General features: G+C 36.5%; 3 protein-coding genes across 5 annotated transcripts in view; all 3 read right to left on the bottom strand.

The window, feature by feature from the left end:
- Window positions 1-385: 385 nt before the first annotated feature.
- prnpa (prion protein a (Kanno blood group)) lies at window positions 386-4,773 on the bottom strand. The gene is made up of 2 exons (XM_055168802.2): window positions 3,151-4,773; window positions 386-1,631 (listed from the first exon to the last, which is right to left on the bottom strand). Exon 2 carries the CDS (start codon window positions 1,628-1,630, stop codon window positions 1,082-1,084), a length of 549 nt encoding a protein of 182 aa, XP_055024777.2. The 5' UTR covers window position 1,631; window positions 3,151-4,773; the 3' UTR covers window positions 386-1,081.
- A 2,391-nt stretch (window positions 4,774-7,164) lies between these two features.
- On the bottom strand, window positions 7,165-14,609 carry rassf2a (Ras association domain family member 2a). Its single transcript, XM_055168642.2, has 7 exons — window positions 14,530-14,609; window positions 11,494-11,600; window positions 10,075-10,214; window positions 9,751-9,904; window positions 9,297-9,418; window positions 9,090-9,187; window positions 7,165-7,234 (listed from the first exon to the last, which is right to left on the bottom strand). Exons 1-7 carry the CDS (start codon window positions 14,607-14,609, stop codon window positions 7,165-7,167), a joined length of 771 nt encoding a protein of 256 aa, XP_055024617.1.
- slc23a2 (solute carrier family 23 member 2) overlaps window positions 14,544-15,023 on the bottom strand; it is a 57,187-nt gene continuing 56,707 nt past the window's right edge. For all 3 annotated transcript variants that reach the window (XM_073867685.1, XM_073867686.1, XM_073867684.1), the window contains one exon: window positions 14,544-14,686. The gene's annotated coding sequence lies outside the window, so the exon portion shown is untranslated. The remainder of the gene's footprint in view (window positions 14,687-15,023) is intronic.

Genomic DNA, 15,023 nt, shown 5'->3' with positions numbered 1-15,023 from the left:
CCTTCTGACATCACAGGGGGAGCCAAATTTCAGTGACCTATTTTGTCACATGCTTGCAGAGAATGGTTTACCAAAACTAAGTTACTGGGTTGAGCTTTTCACATATTCTAGGTTGATAGAAGCACTGGGGACCCAATCATAGCACTTAAACATGGAAAAAGTCATGATATGTCCCCTTTAAACCCATGATTGGGTAACAACAACCCAGCATAGGTTTATTTATAACTCAAGGTTGGCTAAAAAACAACAATATTTTTTTATATAACCTAACAGTTGGGTTTTCCATATTTTACCAACCCAACATTTTTTTACAGCATACAGGACTGCCAGTTGGACATGTTGTCAATGATGACACAGTATACAGTACAAAATAACAGTGTTAGGTATTTTAAGAAGTTTATTTAATTGTTTTAGCTGTACAAAAATAAACATGCATACTGATAGAAACCTAAGGATGTGGTGCAGGAAAGCGTAATGAAATCTTATTGGTTTAAGAGAATAAGATGCTGGGGGAAGTGAGATAGACAGCGGCCGAGATCTTTAACAAGATTTGTTCTCAGCTCGAATCGCTTTGTCAAGCTTCTAATAGTTTAATGTGATTTACCGTAAGCCTTGTTTTATTTTGAATGTTCGCTTGCGTAAATGGTAGGGACGAAAACAGATTTAAACATTGAGGAGGTGAAACGGTTTTGGAAGAAAACAGTCTATAAACTTACAATTAAATTTGCTTAAAATACACAGTACATGGTAGCTACTCAGGGTGCATACATCATTATACAAAAAAATTAACGATTTAAAAAACTTCTAATGCTAAAATATAATAAATGTACAGGCTTTTGTTTCAGGCATGTGCTCATCATAACTTGCTTGCAGAGCAAAAAAACAACAACATTTGGTTACACTGTATACAGTCCTTATGTCAAAACTATGTAAATTCAACTGTCAATTTAACATAAAGGTCAAAAGACACCTCAAGAGTTTTATTGCATTAAATAGCATGTTTCAATATTGCATTCATTTTTAGAAACCCAAAATCTCTTTTCATTTAGCAGGTGCTAAAAAGACCCACATTAAAGTGCCCCTATGACAGAAAGTGGCCAAGTAAGAATGACATCACAGCTCCACAGACCATTACACAGCTATAAATGGGTCCAGAATTGGCAGAACCCGTATAATAATCCATGTCTGTCTCATTGTGAAACTCAGCGTGATTGTCCCATTGCCCACCGCCATGTGCTCCATGTCTAGGGTGGCCATATCCATGTCCATACCCTCCGTAACCTCCATAGCCTCCGTAACCGTGCCCGTACCCAGGCTGGGCCATGGAGCTGAGGCCATGTCCGATTAGCATGCCCCCCAATGCTCCAGCCGCAGCTGCCCCCACTACTCTTCCTGTACCGTGTCCAGATGAGCCTCCAGTATGGACAGGTGGGGCATGATGAGGATGGCCACCTCCTGCTCCCCAGCCTACACGACCGGCGCTTTCACCACCCCATACGCCACGTCTGGCAGCCCCGCCACCCCCACCACGCCCAAACCCCCCACCTCGACGTGACTGGACCACTGGAAACATGCTTGACAGAAGTAAAAGGCAGCTTATCAAAGAGTAGATCTTATAGTGCGAGGACATGCTGTGCAAACATAAAGGGGAAGGGGGGTAAATTGAGAGAGCAATGATTAAATACATACATTAAATACAAAATCCACCATAAAGTCTCATAGTATAATTGAGGAGCATCAGATAAATTTTCGATCTTTGTATTTTCTTTTATGTAGAAAACAGTCCCTAAAAATACATGTTTTTGTCTGGGCCACAAATGTATTAGATGGGATAACTACACTGAATTTAGAGAAAAATATAAATGAATGGACATTCAAGGGAGAAATTGGATTTTTGGTCTAAATTATTAAAATGTCTGTCTTAGGCACTTAACATTTTCTCAGACAGCCTTGTTGTGCTGTTTCAGAATAAATATATATTTAAAAGCAATTTCCCAGAAGCAGAGAAATATTGAACGTATCTAAACACAATAAAGATGCAAAATAAAACACTAGATTTTTTTAGTAGAATAAAAGACTGAAATAGTGATTAGGAAAATGTTTTGCAGGGGTTTGATTTAATCAGGGTACTCAGCAAGCATTAGTCAGTTAACTACAGACCCACTGCTAGCCAAAATAAACTTGTTGTTTTTGCCAAAATAAAAAGATGTGAGAAAATAGTGAGATGCATGACACTCCATTATGTAAGCAAAGTCAGCTGTGATTAAGATTTGTTTTTATTTATTTATTTCCTTCATTTATTTTTTGGGATATAGTTAATATTTAATTTTGACTGACAGAACAAATTTAGCTTTTTTTTAGCTTAGACGTCTGGGCTGTTTGGACAGCTAGACAGTTTTTAAAAACAAAATTGCTTGTTGGGTATGTGTTCGTTGTAATGTTAATAAAAGTTACTGATTAAAACTCCCCCGACTGTAAAATATAAAACTTCTCAGTATAACTTAATGACATGAGCAGTACAATCTTTTCACAATCTAGGCCACCCGTCTGATCTGGTATTAGTTCAATGTCTGCCTAACAACGACACCTTCCCTCAACAATAACCTGCCTTAATAAAACTTTGTTCTCCAAGGTCATAAAATGCCACATACAGACATTTTTATTTGTGAATTTCTTGAATTAAGAGCCAACCTTAAACATAAAGAGACTATATGCTGACGGTACTGGAATAAAAAAAATGAAAATTCTGTCATCATTTACTCCCTCTCATGTTGTTACAAACCTGTATACATTTTGAGAAATGTTTGTAGCCAAACTGTTTGGATCCCATTTTGGATCCCATAAACTGTGGATCCCATTTACTTCCAAAGTATTCTTTTTTTCTTCATCAAAACAAAGACATTTATACAGGTTTGTAACAACATGACGGTGAGTAAATGATGACAGAATTTTCATTTTTGGGTGAACTATCCCTTTAAGTACAAAGCAAATGTAGTTATTATTTACTTTAATCTATAATAATAATAAGCCATTAGAAACAAAAAATATCTACACCAGGTTTTGTTTATTTAAATATTCTTATTCTTATGGTTATAATAAACAGTAAAAAAAAACAACAACAACAAACACTCCAAATAAATATAGACTTACATTGAATTAGGACCTGAAGAAGAGGTTCAGTATCTTCAGTCTTTAAAAGTTTAGATATCCAACTTTTTTCCTTCCAACCTGCAGTGCGGCATATAGTATGATATATTAGACGGACCACAAACATGCACACATTTAACTAGCTTAACTAGGGTTAACTAGCTGCTCTTATTTCTCTGATTGGTCAAGAGATATAAACCCACGTCGTTGTCAACAGAGCGTTGCTTTAATCCATCAACAGGATTAAGAAGTCTATGTACTTACCATGACATTCGTGTTTAGACCTCGGGTCACACTGTGGGGCGGTCATGTGGTCTCTGTTAGGTAAGCCGTGAGAGGTTTTGAACTCATTCATAGTCTCATTTAAGACTAAATTCAATTAGGCCTGCGAGAAACACTTCCACAAGAAATATACACTAGGATGGAAAATTATTTTGGGAAATTAGTAATGGAGAAATGTTTGGGAAGTTTTACAATTTAAAATTTTTGAGAAATTTTTAAGTCAGTCCAAACGTAAGCAAATTTGTGATCATATTCACACCCTTATAAGGTAAGATTTTCTTGTCTTAAATTAAAAACACATGGATCATCCGGTTTTGTACAAGTGTGGAGTTTGCACATTTCAAAGTCAATGTCACCTTGAGTGCTGATCTCAGTACAGCAAAATGTGGCCATACTGTACAGAATACTGTAGTACTGAATTGTGGAGTTAAACAGTTTTTTCACATTTCTGTGTTGGGATGGGATTATTTCTGCTGGAATAAAATGTGTCTCGATGACATACTGGAGCCACTGCGTATGGCCCCGCCCCTAACACAATCGCAAGCTAGTAGTTTCATTGGTCGCTTTCGAAGCACTGCTTCATGAGGCTTCAAAACTTTTACAAATCTTTTTTTGTCTTATTTTTTTTTCTTTTACGAATCTTTTGTTTCGAATCATTGGTTCGTAGGGTGTTTCAAACTGGCCAAGTCACGCGATTTTAGCACACAAGGCTTCATTACGTCATAACTGTTTCGAAAATCTGATGATTCACCACTAGGGGGAGTTGATCACAACTGACCAGTGTCTAAAATGGTTAGGTGGACTCGGGGTCAGTTTTATTATGCAAGTTCATAAAACATTTAACCTCCTGACTAATAATAAAACTACCATTTTGTCTACTTTTTGTTTATAGATTTAATGACAAAAATTTGCGTAATTAAAAGGGGAGTGAGTTTTAATGATTTGTTTGCCCTATATAAAACTAAAACACAGATTATAATTTTAATAATGGATTAATTAAGTTTTTATGAAAAAATCTTGCTATTATTTTGTAAAAAGTGTAAAAAGTTTGGACAGATCTGATATTATACAATTTGACCAGCAGATGTTGCCAGCGTGTGTGGCGTTTCGAGCGCTTCGAAAAACTGAATCAATTTTCGAAGCAATTGGTTCAATTAATTCAAAGCTTCAAAAAGCTTTGTTTCTCCCATCACTATCCCGAGCATCCATTCAGGTTGTAGTAGTGGTATTTAACTCTTTCACCGCCAGCATTTTTCATGATTTTCACAAAAGTTGAATGCCTTCCAGAAAATGCTCCTTTTTAAATATGTAAACATACAATATAGAAAGTAAAAGAACAGACCCTCTGCTTTCAAACAAAACAATCCGTTTCATCCTACCTTCATGTGTTCTGTTTTTATCACCTCTCAAATAGGTTTAATCAAAAACACAGAATTTTGAGCAAAAAGCTGAGAAAATTCAATTTTTGTGAAGGACTTTGATAGAAATCAGATGCAGAGTTATCTTTAAAACATACACGGACATACAGCTGTTTGCCCTAGGGCAATACTTCCGGTTTTTATAAGTTGCGGAAGAGCGCCACCTGGTGGATAATAGCGGTATTGCAGATTGACGAGATAACTCGTCAAAAAAAAAAAAAGATATAAAAGAGATAACTCGTCAATGGCGGGGAAAGAGTTAAAAGTTGAGAGATGGCAGATTTCCCTTTATTGACAAGATGACTCAAAAATATTTATTGACATTTATCTGGATATCACCTTTAATTGTGCAATTGTAGACAAATTAAAAATATGATTAAAGACTGTGGTGTTTATTTTCATAAATCAGTACGCAGCAACAGTGGCGCAGTGATATTTATGTAATGTGGTCTGAACCGTGGGTTTTTCCAGGGTATTTTATCAAGGCTTAGAACGTGTTTTAACCAATCAGAATGAAGAACCAGAACTGCCCGTTTAATAATATCCCATTTTCTGTGGTGTTACAAACCGAGAACACATTTAATATCAAACTTTATATTATGCTGAAATAATTATTGAAATGAATAATAATGTATTCAGTTAGAAAAAATAAGCTTTTTTGCATTTTAGATTTGTAGTGCATAAAACATGTAATAGCATACTTTTGCAGTGCATACTAATTGTTCCTGTAGATGAACTAGTTTTGTTAGTAGTGTAAAGTGCATAGGGTCGACTTCAAAGAAACAAACATACTGATGAAGTGTCTGCCAGATACATGAAATGAGTTGCTAAATGTACAAATTCAATGTAATTAGTTTCTGATGACATTTTATTTAAATATAATTGTCATCATAATCTCAGTTTTACAATTTCAGTAGCATTATAATAGACTAAAATCATGCCAGATATCAAATTGTATCTTCACATAGCAACAATGACAACACAGCGATCAGTAAATAAATGTAAATGAGAGTTGTCAAAATGTAAAAAAAATGAACTTGTTAGCAACTATATCCACGCTGTCCACCTGCTGTACCCAAAAATACATACTAGTCACACTAACCCACACACATACAAACATCCGAACAGTGTTCAGATCCTACATTCCCCTTGCGGCGCTTCATCAGTTTGATCTCAATCATGCTTTAAATTCACAGTCTTATACCTCAGCATAGAGTACTTCAATCTATACAGACCATTATTACCATTCTGGTACAAAAGGGGTTTGTAAATCACTGTCTAAATGAGACGTTGGTCAATCAAAAGTGTTTTGCAGTCAGCTTACACTATAGGCAGTATGCATATGCCTCATTTATACAATGCGTGCTGTTTATACAGCTATAACAGATTGGCTCAGAAAGCACCAGTCTGTGAAAACCCAGCAAAAGTCATTTTTTTGGGGGGTACATTTTCTACATAAAATCATCTTACACAATGTAAAGTACATTCTGTTAAAATATAACCTTGATATCTTTAATATTGACTGTGTAAGGCCATGTCAAAAAGATTGAAATCAATGAGTGACATCAATGCTCCTAATTTCACAATTAGATTATGAGACCTGGATTTAACAGACAGGGTCACATATATTCGCAATACATCCAACATATAAAGAGATCAACCACTCTTCATTTGGGAAAAAATGGATGAAAGACCCCATGAAATCAAAATCTTGCAGATTAGCCCTAACGTATAAACTTATCTATAGAGCGCATTTCATCCCTGTGTTTTCTCAGATGACGACATGTTTGTCCTGTGGCAGCTACCATAGCTTCTCATTGAGGTTGGTTGCAGTTCGCAATCTCACCACTAGATGCCGCTAAACAATTTCACCATTAAAAAGATGCCTTTTGATATTAGATTTCATGGGGTCTTTAACCAGATGAATGTACTGCTGTTTGTTAACTTGTGCTCGTCATTATAATTTCCATTTCTAGTCCGTTTGGATCAAGAAATTCCCTGGATTATTGGAATGTGCTTTTATACTCTTGTACCTGTATGTGATGTGTAGCACCAATTCATGCAACAATACAGAGAGAAAAATATACAAACAATTTTATATAACAAGGTGTACCGTCCATTAACGTCGGTCAACATATTGTCATTGTAACAAATATCGATTCAATGCACATTAGTGGTTTAGACTGGTAGTCGTTGAGGGCGGACTGTGCTGAAGTAAATCTGTCTATGAGCATTAATATGAAGAGGAAACATGTGCTTTGAGAGAGAACGATAAGAAACACGAGTGCTAAAGAGAACAGGGAAGGTGAAGTGCTCTTCATATACAGGTGGAACCTTCAGGTAAACACTGCAGCTGTTTCTCAATGATATATCGCAGGGACTTGTATCTAGAGAGAGAAAGAAAGAGACAGAGACTTCAGAATAAGCATGGTGGACAATATGCAGGAAGACATTTCAATGATAGTGCTTGGAATAATTTTTACAAGACACGTTATATAAACATTCGTGCTGTTGCCACAAATAACAAGTTGATCCTCCATCTCTGCTGTCCACATCAACTTCACTTTGGCCGTTTCTCAATCCGAAGGCTGTAGCCTACGGAGGTCGCATATGCAGGCTGCATACGTCAGGAAACCTGGTTTATTCAAGTTAACTGAGCATTACATTAGCAAGTCATAAGTATATTACAACAATATACGATAAACTAGGAATAATAGTAAATTTTATAACTGTTAATATTCTGAAATAAGAAGTCTTGATGACATATATGCAGCCTGGAAATGCGACCTACGGAATGAGAAGCGGCCTTTGTGCTGTGCCATGAATGCGTCCGTCTTCCCTCATCTCGCTTTCTGATTGGATATGGTTTCGTTTCACGTGATAATCTCAATAGCGTGCTCGCGTTTGTCCTCGGGATTCCCCACACACATCAGGATTTCTGATCGTAAATATTCAACAATATTCAAGCCTTAAATAAAAAAAGTTTGAGCATCTTTAAATGTCAAAATATCAATTAACAAAATAAATAAGCCATCATGATATGAAACTGCACAGTGTTTTGTACATGTATATGTTAGAGCTTTCTTTTTTATATTTTAGCGCAATTGATGAAATAAGATCGCACAACTTTCACACGTTCGTAAAATGAAACTATGCAAAGATCAGCCGCTTTAGTTTTATCAATTAAAGGCTAAAAATAGTGCTGTACACTGTGTGTTTGCGCCAGAAGTCAGAAAAGACATAATACATTGTGTTCAGTACCTCAGATTAGGAAAAAATAGGTGGAGAGAAGGCACGCACAGCTTGCATTGTATGAATAAAACGTGACTGACTTTGAGCAGGCAGCTCACGCTGTATGAAGAGCCCCATTCACTTCCATAGTAGAAAAAATAATACTATGGAAGTGAATGGGGCTTATGAGAGGTTTGGTTACAAACATTCCTGAAAAAATCATCTTTTGTGTTCATTAAAACAAAGAAATGAATACAGGTTTGTAACATAAGGGTGAGTAAATGATGACAGAATTTTCATTTTTGGGTGAACTATCCCTTTAAAGTTAAAGGAATAGTTTGGCCAAAAATGATATTAAACCCATGATTTACTCACCCCCTAGCTGTCCGAGATGCATATGTCCAACAATTTTTAGACAAACAAATTTTCAGTTATTATTACAGTATAAGAAAATATCCTAGATCTTTCAGTTTATAAAATATAAAGATTTAAATGAGAGTGTACGCAGTTTGGGGAGGGTTCTGTGCTGCTGCTCTGTGCCTCCACATTTGTCGTAAGTCACTAAAAAAAGTGTGTACACTACACTGATACTCTCTCCTGAATGCGGACGCGACTAAGATGCCGGCAATACCGGAAGCTATTTATTTTCGTTTATAAAGTTTAAAAAATTTATATTTTTAGGGATTACCCTCCGAAGGCCTTTGTTTATCCCTCCTGGAGACGGTCGGATAACTTTTGTGAATGATGGACTTTTTATAAACTGAATGATCTAAGACATTTATAAAAAATGTGTTTGTCTAAAAACTGATGGACAAATGCATCTCAGACAGCTTGAGGGTGAGTAAATCATGGGTTTAATATTATTTTTGGCCGAACTGTCCCTTTAAGCTCTCATAAAAGTTAATTATTTTGCGAAGCATTTGACTAAATTAAGTCAAAGCTTCAGCAAGCTTTGTTTCTCCCATCATTAATTTACTATTTGTATGTTGTTTAAAAAAAATCGGAAAATACCTGCTTCTCAGTTTCTGCACCTCCCTGTCCTCCTCTTCCTTCAGTTTGGTGATAAAGCTCTGCAGAACAGGCATCTCAAATTTGATGTATTGTGCCACCTAGTGGAGTGAAAAGCAACTGCTGTCAACTTAAATCTCAAAAAAGTGTTTAAAAATTATTTTGTAATGCCACAATTTAAATCATGAATAAAATCCGAAACCCACTTACTTCATAAGGGATCTCTTCTCCCAGGTCCGGCTCCATTAGAAATATCCTGCAGACCTGCTCGCACGGTCCCTGAAGTATTCTTACTACTAATGGGTAGTCTGTACGCTTCAACTTCACACGCTCTGAAACACATATATAAGTTAGTATTTTTTTAATGTACAGCCTGTGCATTTATCTAAAAAACAAATCTTAATGCTGCATGCCTTTGCAAAACTGACACCATGACGCTAGAATTGTGTTGATAGATTATTATGCGGTTTCTAGACTGTTTGGGTGCTAGATGGTTTCTGTAAAATCTCAGGTTTAATAGTGATTATGAATACTGATAATAGTGAACGTTGCTTTCACTACTACTAGTTGTAGTGTTATGTTGTCCTCTGTCCACTAGATGGCGATACAGCGTTGCAAAGTCAAGTCATGTATAAAAACAGGAGTATAAAAGCAAACTGCTAACCCCCACTGGTGTGAACGAGATAAAGGGCGAAGTCATCTGGGCTGTTTTCAATCTTAAACTTGTTCAATAAAACTCGCAGGACCTGTGGTGTGGTCATACAGCTGTTTATCCGTACGTTAGTTACAGAACCGTATGCAGGCGTGAAAACTGACGTCTGAACAAGAGACAGATAGAGGAAAAAGATATTATATCTCAGATGCTTAAACAATTATATACACATACATGTTTGTCTTTCTATCATGCTATCACTTTCCATTCACTTCTATTTATGCTCAGCTAATAATATTTTCTCCCCGACACAAATAGAAAATCTTCTCACATTACCTTGTGGTTATAAAAGTGACCATTGATGGAAAATCTGTGCCTTCTGATTCGCCGCTGGTCGCTAGGAGACCGTCTCCTGCCCCGCCTCAGCACACCAGCATCACTTTTGGTTCGGAGAAGCTGAGAGGAAATGTCACACTCTGAAAGAAAGACAACACAGAAGATGAAACAGAAATAAGTGAAGCACACATTAAGGGCTCTATCTTACACCCGGCGCAATGCAGCGCAATGCAATGCAGCGCAATGCAGCGCAAAGTGCGACGCAAGTGTCTTTTGCTAGTTTCCACCCTGCGCAGTGATCATTTTCACGTTTAGCGCCACGTTGTTTTTGCGCCCATGGGCGTTCTGATGTAAAAACGAGGTGTGTTCAGGCGCATTGTTGGTGCGTTGCTATTTTGAGGCAACTAAAATAGACTTCACCATTGACCAACAAAAACCTGCTTTAAAGTTTAAAGTCAATGGCGCAGTATTGTTTATGTTATTTAATGAGCGCATTAGTAATATGCGCCTATAAATGGAACGACAACGCGGGTTTGCTTATCACACACATGAATGTGGAGCAGCACAAAAACGCTTTTAAATATGAAAGATTAAAGGATTGAATGTAAAAGATTATTATTGAGTCTCTTGGACATAAATGAGCATCGATTATGAGACGTTAAAAGGCACAAAGAGCTGCTTCACCTGCAGCCTGGTAAGTAAATAAATGCTTTGCTTTAAACAAATGCATCTGTTTTTAAATGTTTTTTTTTATGCTACCTCACGGATTTATTGTATATGATAACTCTGTACATGTGGATATGGTGAGATGAGAAACATTTTTAAGTAATGCTTAAAAAAACTTGTGACGCTGTCCAAGTGCTGAAATGTGCCCGTTTGTAAATTCTTGATCTCCTGTTTGTTACAAATAAAGTATTTTTACAGTACAAACCTTTTCTTACATACTTGTAAATTTTCTTTTCATGATATTCGATAGCCATACATTTAAAGCAATTAAAAGCCTGCTTTTTTACTTCCATGACTAAAAGAAAATGGGTTTTAAAGGTTTTAATAAAATAACAAGTTCAATACAAGTGAAAAACAACACAATTATTTACCCTTAATCTTAAACTGGGGGTCTTCTTCCTCCACTTAGTTTTTCAGTTTACAGAGTCCGTCATCTAAATAGGGATTAGACATATTGCCAGCGTAACTGGCTTTTAAAGGGGATGAGAGCTGTGACTCTCATTGGTTTATTGCACATTACGCCCAAAACACACCCATTACTCATAAAAAAAAGGACCAACCCTTTTTCGACCATGCGTTCGGCGCACAAACCATTTTTCCCGACATTAAATTAGCAAAAGTGGACTCAGACACGCCCATTTAGACATTGCGCTGTGCGCTTAGATCGTTAAAATATAAGAATATAAGTTGTACCTTCATCTTCGTTTTCCTCTGCGTGATGTTGTGTTGTGCCGTTGCTTGATTGGTCCTCTGGGGGTGTGACCTCCACCTGAGGCGGAGTCTGTTTCTGACCCTCCTGGCTAAAGAACAGATACAGAGGAACTTTAAGATTCGCCACAACATTAACATCCACAATCCAGAGCAGAGTCGACTGACTCAAAATCTATGTGTTCATTACAAGTTAGATTGTAAACAACATGATTATAATTAATGATGTATTCACTATAGGAATTAAATTATTTTTAAGTTAACTTTTTGCTCAAAACACACCCCTGAAAAAACAACGTGCACACAATAAAAGCATTTTAATGCATATAACTAAACGTGTGGTAGGAACAGTGTTGGGAGTAACGCATTACAAAATATAATATATTACAGTAATATATTAGTTTTGCTGTAACGCAGTAATATAACGCATTACTAATAAAATTTCGGTAATATTTTACTCGTTACAGTCTGAGTAACGAGCGCGTTACAACAATGCATTTCTAAATTAGACTGTGTTATTTTTATTTTTTTATTTTTGACCAATGCGCGCGACCAGCATCCACACATGAAAAAGCTGCGTGTAATAGTTATGGCTGTGTCCCAAACCGCATACTTCTATACTATATAGTGGGCGAAAAGCACTACTTCTCGTACTCTTTGCCTACTATATAGTATGGAAGTAGGCGGTTTGGGACGCAGTGTATGTCTGTTTCCACGTGCTGTATGCAACATGTTAATTTTTACTTTAACTTTGGATTTGAAATGCGATTTGGACGCGGTGCGCGTCAAATATAGACATATGGAAGTCCGCGGCCGTAAGCATTGACTAAAGTGGTCGCAATCAGGTCCGGTAGCGCCGCACACGCATAATTTTGCGAATAAGAGCACTAAGTAAAAGCAACAGAAAGTTTCTATCGGTCTCCTGTGCTGCTTGAACCTCAGAAGTAAAAGAGACTTTTACAAATGTTGCCAGTAAAATCCATATCACACCAGCAATGACAAGGTAAGCTTTGCTATGATTACAGTGCTAGGCTATTCCTATGCTATCTACAGTTTTATTACAAACAGCAACCTAAACTATAACATAACATTAGTGAAGACTTAAACATGGTTATCTAAATATAGTTTAATACATTTAAACATCACTGTTTAAAGTTTTACCAGCCTTTGTATGGGAGCCTATATTCATTGTTTGGCAAAAAGCAGTGTTCCTCTGTTTGTCTGTGTTTTATTAAGCAATTATATGTTAGCCTACATGTAATCCTTATATTGTACTGAAATGAGCTGTATTCCTTGAGGCCTGATCCTCCAATAGCACTTTTTGATAAGTTGTGTCAATCCAGTGCATGCCAGGTTTGTGCTGTGAATCTGAATTAAATGTGATCACTTAAGAATAGAAATGAAAAGAGGTTGCGTGTCTTGCCATGTTATTAGGCTATAGGTTGCATTATAGTGGGCTCTATTGTGTTTGGTATGTGTACCATAATTTACCATACTTTTACCAGATCATTTGTCTATGTTTTTGATTCTGACAGTGATTGTTACTGTTTTTTGCCATAAATCTTCACTTTGCCTATTCAAAGCTCGAGGGCCAACACATAACTTCTAGATTTATAAGCAGCAACAAACTACATTTTAACATTTTATAATGCCTAGTCATACTTCTGTTCTTTTGATAAAAGTAACTCAAAAGTAATGCAAAAGTAGTGTAACTCATTACAGTTCAGAGACAGTAATATTGTAATGTAACTAATTACTTTCAAATGACAGTAATTTGTAATATATAATGTATTACACTTTGGAAGTAACTTGCCCAACACTGGGTAGGAAGTAGTACAAATGGTGTATGAATGTATAATGAACCTCCTAGGCTTTGCTAGTGCCAATTTAATGGGCTTCAGCCCTCCCTGTCTTTCATCTCAGACAAAAAAAATCTGATGATAAACTTGGTTGAACCCTTTAAACAATCTGTGATTATATGATCTCTCTTTATATATCTGAGCTTATTTTAAGCTTGTAGACACCGGTAACTAGGCTACAATGATTTGCAGATGTAATCGGTTGAACTGCCAGATGACTTAAAACAGGAACTTTTGCAGACAAGAAATGTTCCCACGAGCATCATCTCCTTTTCTGGGAAACAGATATGGTCCACCTTCAATATGAAATCATCATTACTGCTTAATCTTTTTTTATCTAAATTATAGCCATTAACAGTATGAAATCGTACAAAATCTAATAGTTTTTGGCCAAAAATGTGTTTTCAAATCAGCATTCCAGTCACAGTCTGTTGCCATATGCCAACAAACTAAATCTGGATTTTGGGAACAAAAAAGTAATTTTGGGAACAGACTGTTAAGATAACATTATCCTTTCCATTAACTCACATTGCCTGGACTCCATTATTTCTTTTTAGCAAACCCATTGAGTGCAGAAAACAGCATTTCTGTTCAGAAATACTCAGATATCAGAATCCATAACCACCTTATCTATAGTAAGCATTAGTACAAAAATAGGTAAGAATGTAGAAACAAAACCATAAAATTTTTATTATTAATAATAATTTCCTAGGTAATCAATGGGTTGTTTATTTTGCTTGTTACTTTGAAATGACTTTGTTGTTATTTATTCTTAGCGGAGTTTACGTGATGACCACGAAAGCTGCTTATTTATGTTGTTACTGCTGAAACCGTATATAACAGAAGATTTCAGCTATTAGACATGATCACCATAAGGATACAGTTGCTATGGCAACAAACAAAATATGCTTGCAGTGTCTATGCTGCTATGGTATGAAGTTCTAAGAACTATAAAGTTGACTTTTTTGTGATTTACTGTTTTCTACATAACATAAAGAACATTCTGTGAAAATATAACCTTGATATCTTTAATATTGACTGAGTAAGGTCATGTCAAAGATTGAAAATAATGATTGAAATCAAACTTTGATGCTCCTATAATTATATGCTAATGACCTCATTTAAATAAGTTTATCTCTGTGCTTTTGGTTTATTGTCTGACCTCTGGTTGTCGAGGTTGCAGCCTGAGTGCCAGGAGGTCGAGGAGGGAGGTGGTCGGATTCGCTCGTGGTCGTCCTGCATCTGTAGCCTGATTGGTCGACGCAAACCCCACGAGATATTGAGAAGCCCTTCTATGATCAACTCCCCCTCTTCCTCTCACGTAAATACACAAAAATAAATATACATACAAAAATGTTATTATAAAAAAATCCCAGACAACATTTAATGTTATTAGGTTTAAATATCTCACTTTTTACTTTGTTGAAAAAATAGGGATAAATAAACAATGCAGCTCTAAAACTGACACACAGCCAAAGCACCTGCAAAATACATTTAAAGACACAAAAGCAGATCCACATGATCACCCCCACCCCAGCCACACCCCCTCCAGTCACAGTTATTACACCCCAGAGAACAGTAAATAATTGAGCAGGCACGGAAGGGGTCAGACATCACCCCACCTTCCTCAGGAAAGGGTGTTGAAACTCTTTCTTC

This window comes from Misgurnus anguillicaudatus, chromosome 5 (assembly GCF_027580225.2).
Source record: "Misgurnus anguillicaudatus chromosome 5, ASM2758022v2, whole genome shotgun sequence".
In the NCBI taxonomy this organism is placed as follows: domain Eukaryota; kingdom Metazoa; phylum Chordata; class Actinopteri; order Cypriniformes; family Cobitidae; genus Misgurnus; species Misgurnus anguillicaudatus.
The sequence above is the reverse complement of the archived record's forward strand: the minus strand, read 5'-3'. Positions and strand labels throughout refer to the sequence as shown.

Excerpts from the sequence above, each read along its gene's own strand:
- rassf2a (XM_055168642.2), bottom strand. The coding sequence starts at position 14,609 with ATGCAGGACGACCACGAGCGAATCCGACCACCTCCCTCCTCGACCTCC. Across the intron at positions 11,601-14,529 it reads TGCAACCTCGACAACCAGAG|CCAGGAGGGTCAGAAACAGA; the intron begins GTCAGACAATAA and ends TCTGTTCTTTAG. Across the intron at positions 9,905-10,074 it reads GTCACTTTTATAACCACAAG|ACGTCAGTTTTCACGCCTGC; the intron begins GTAATGTGAGAA and ends TCTCTTGTTCAG.
- prnpa (XM_055168802.2), bottom strand. The coding sequence starts at position 1,630 with ATGTCCTCGCACTATAAGATCTACTCTTTGATAAGCTGCCTTTTACTT.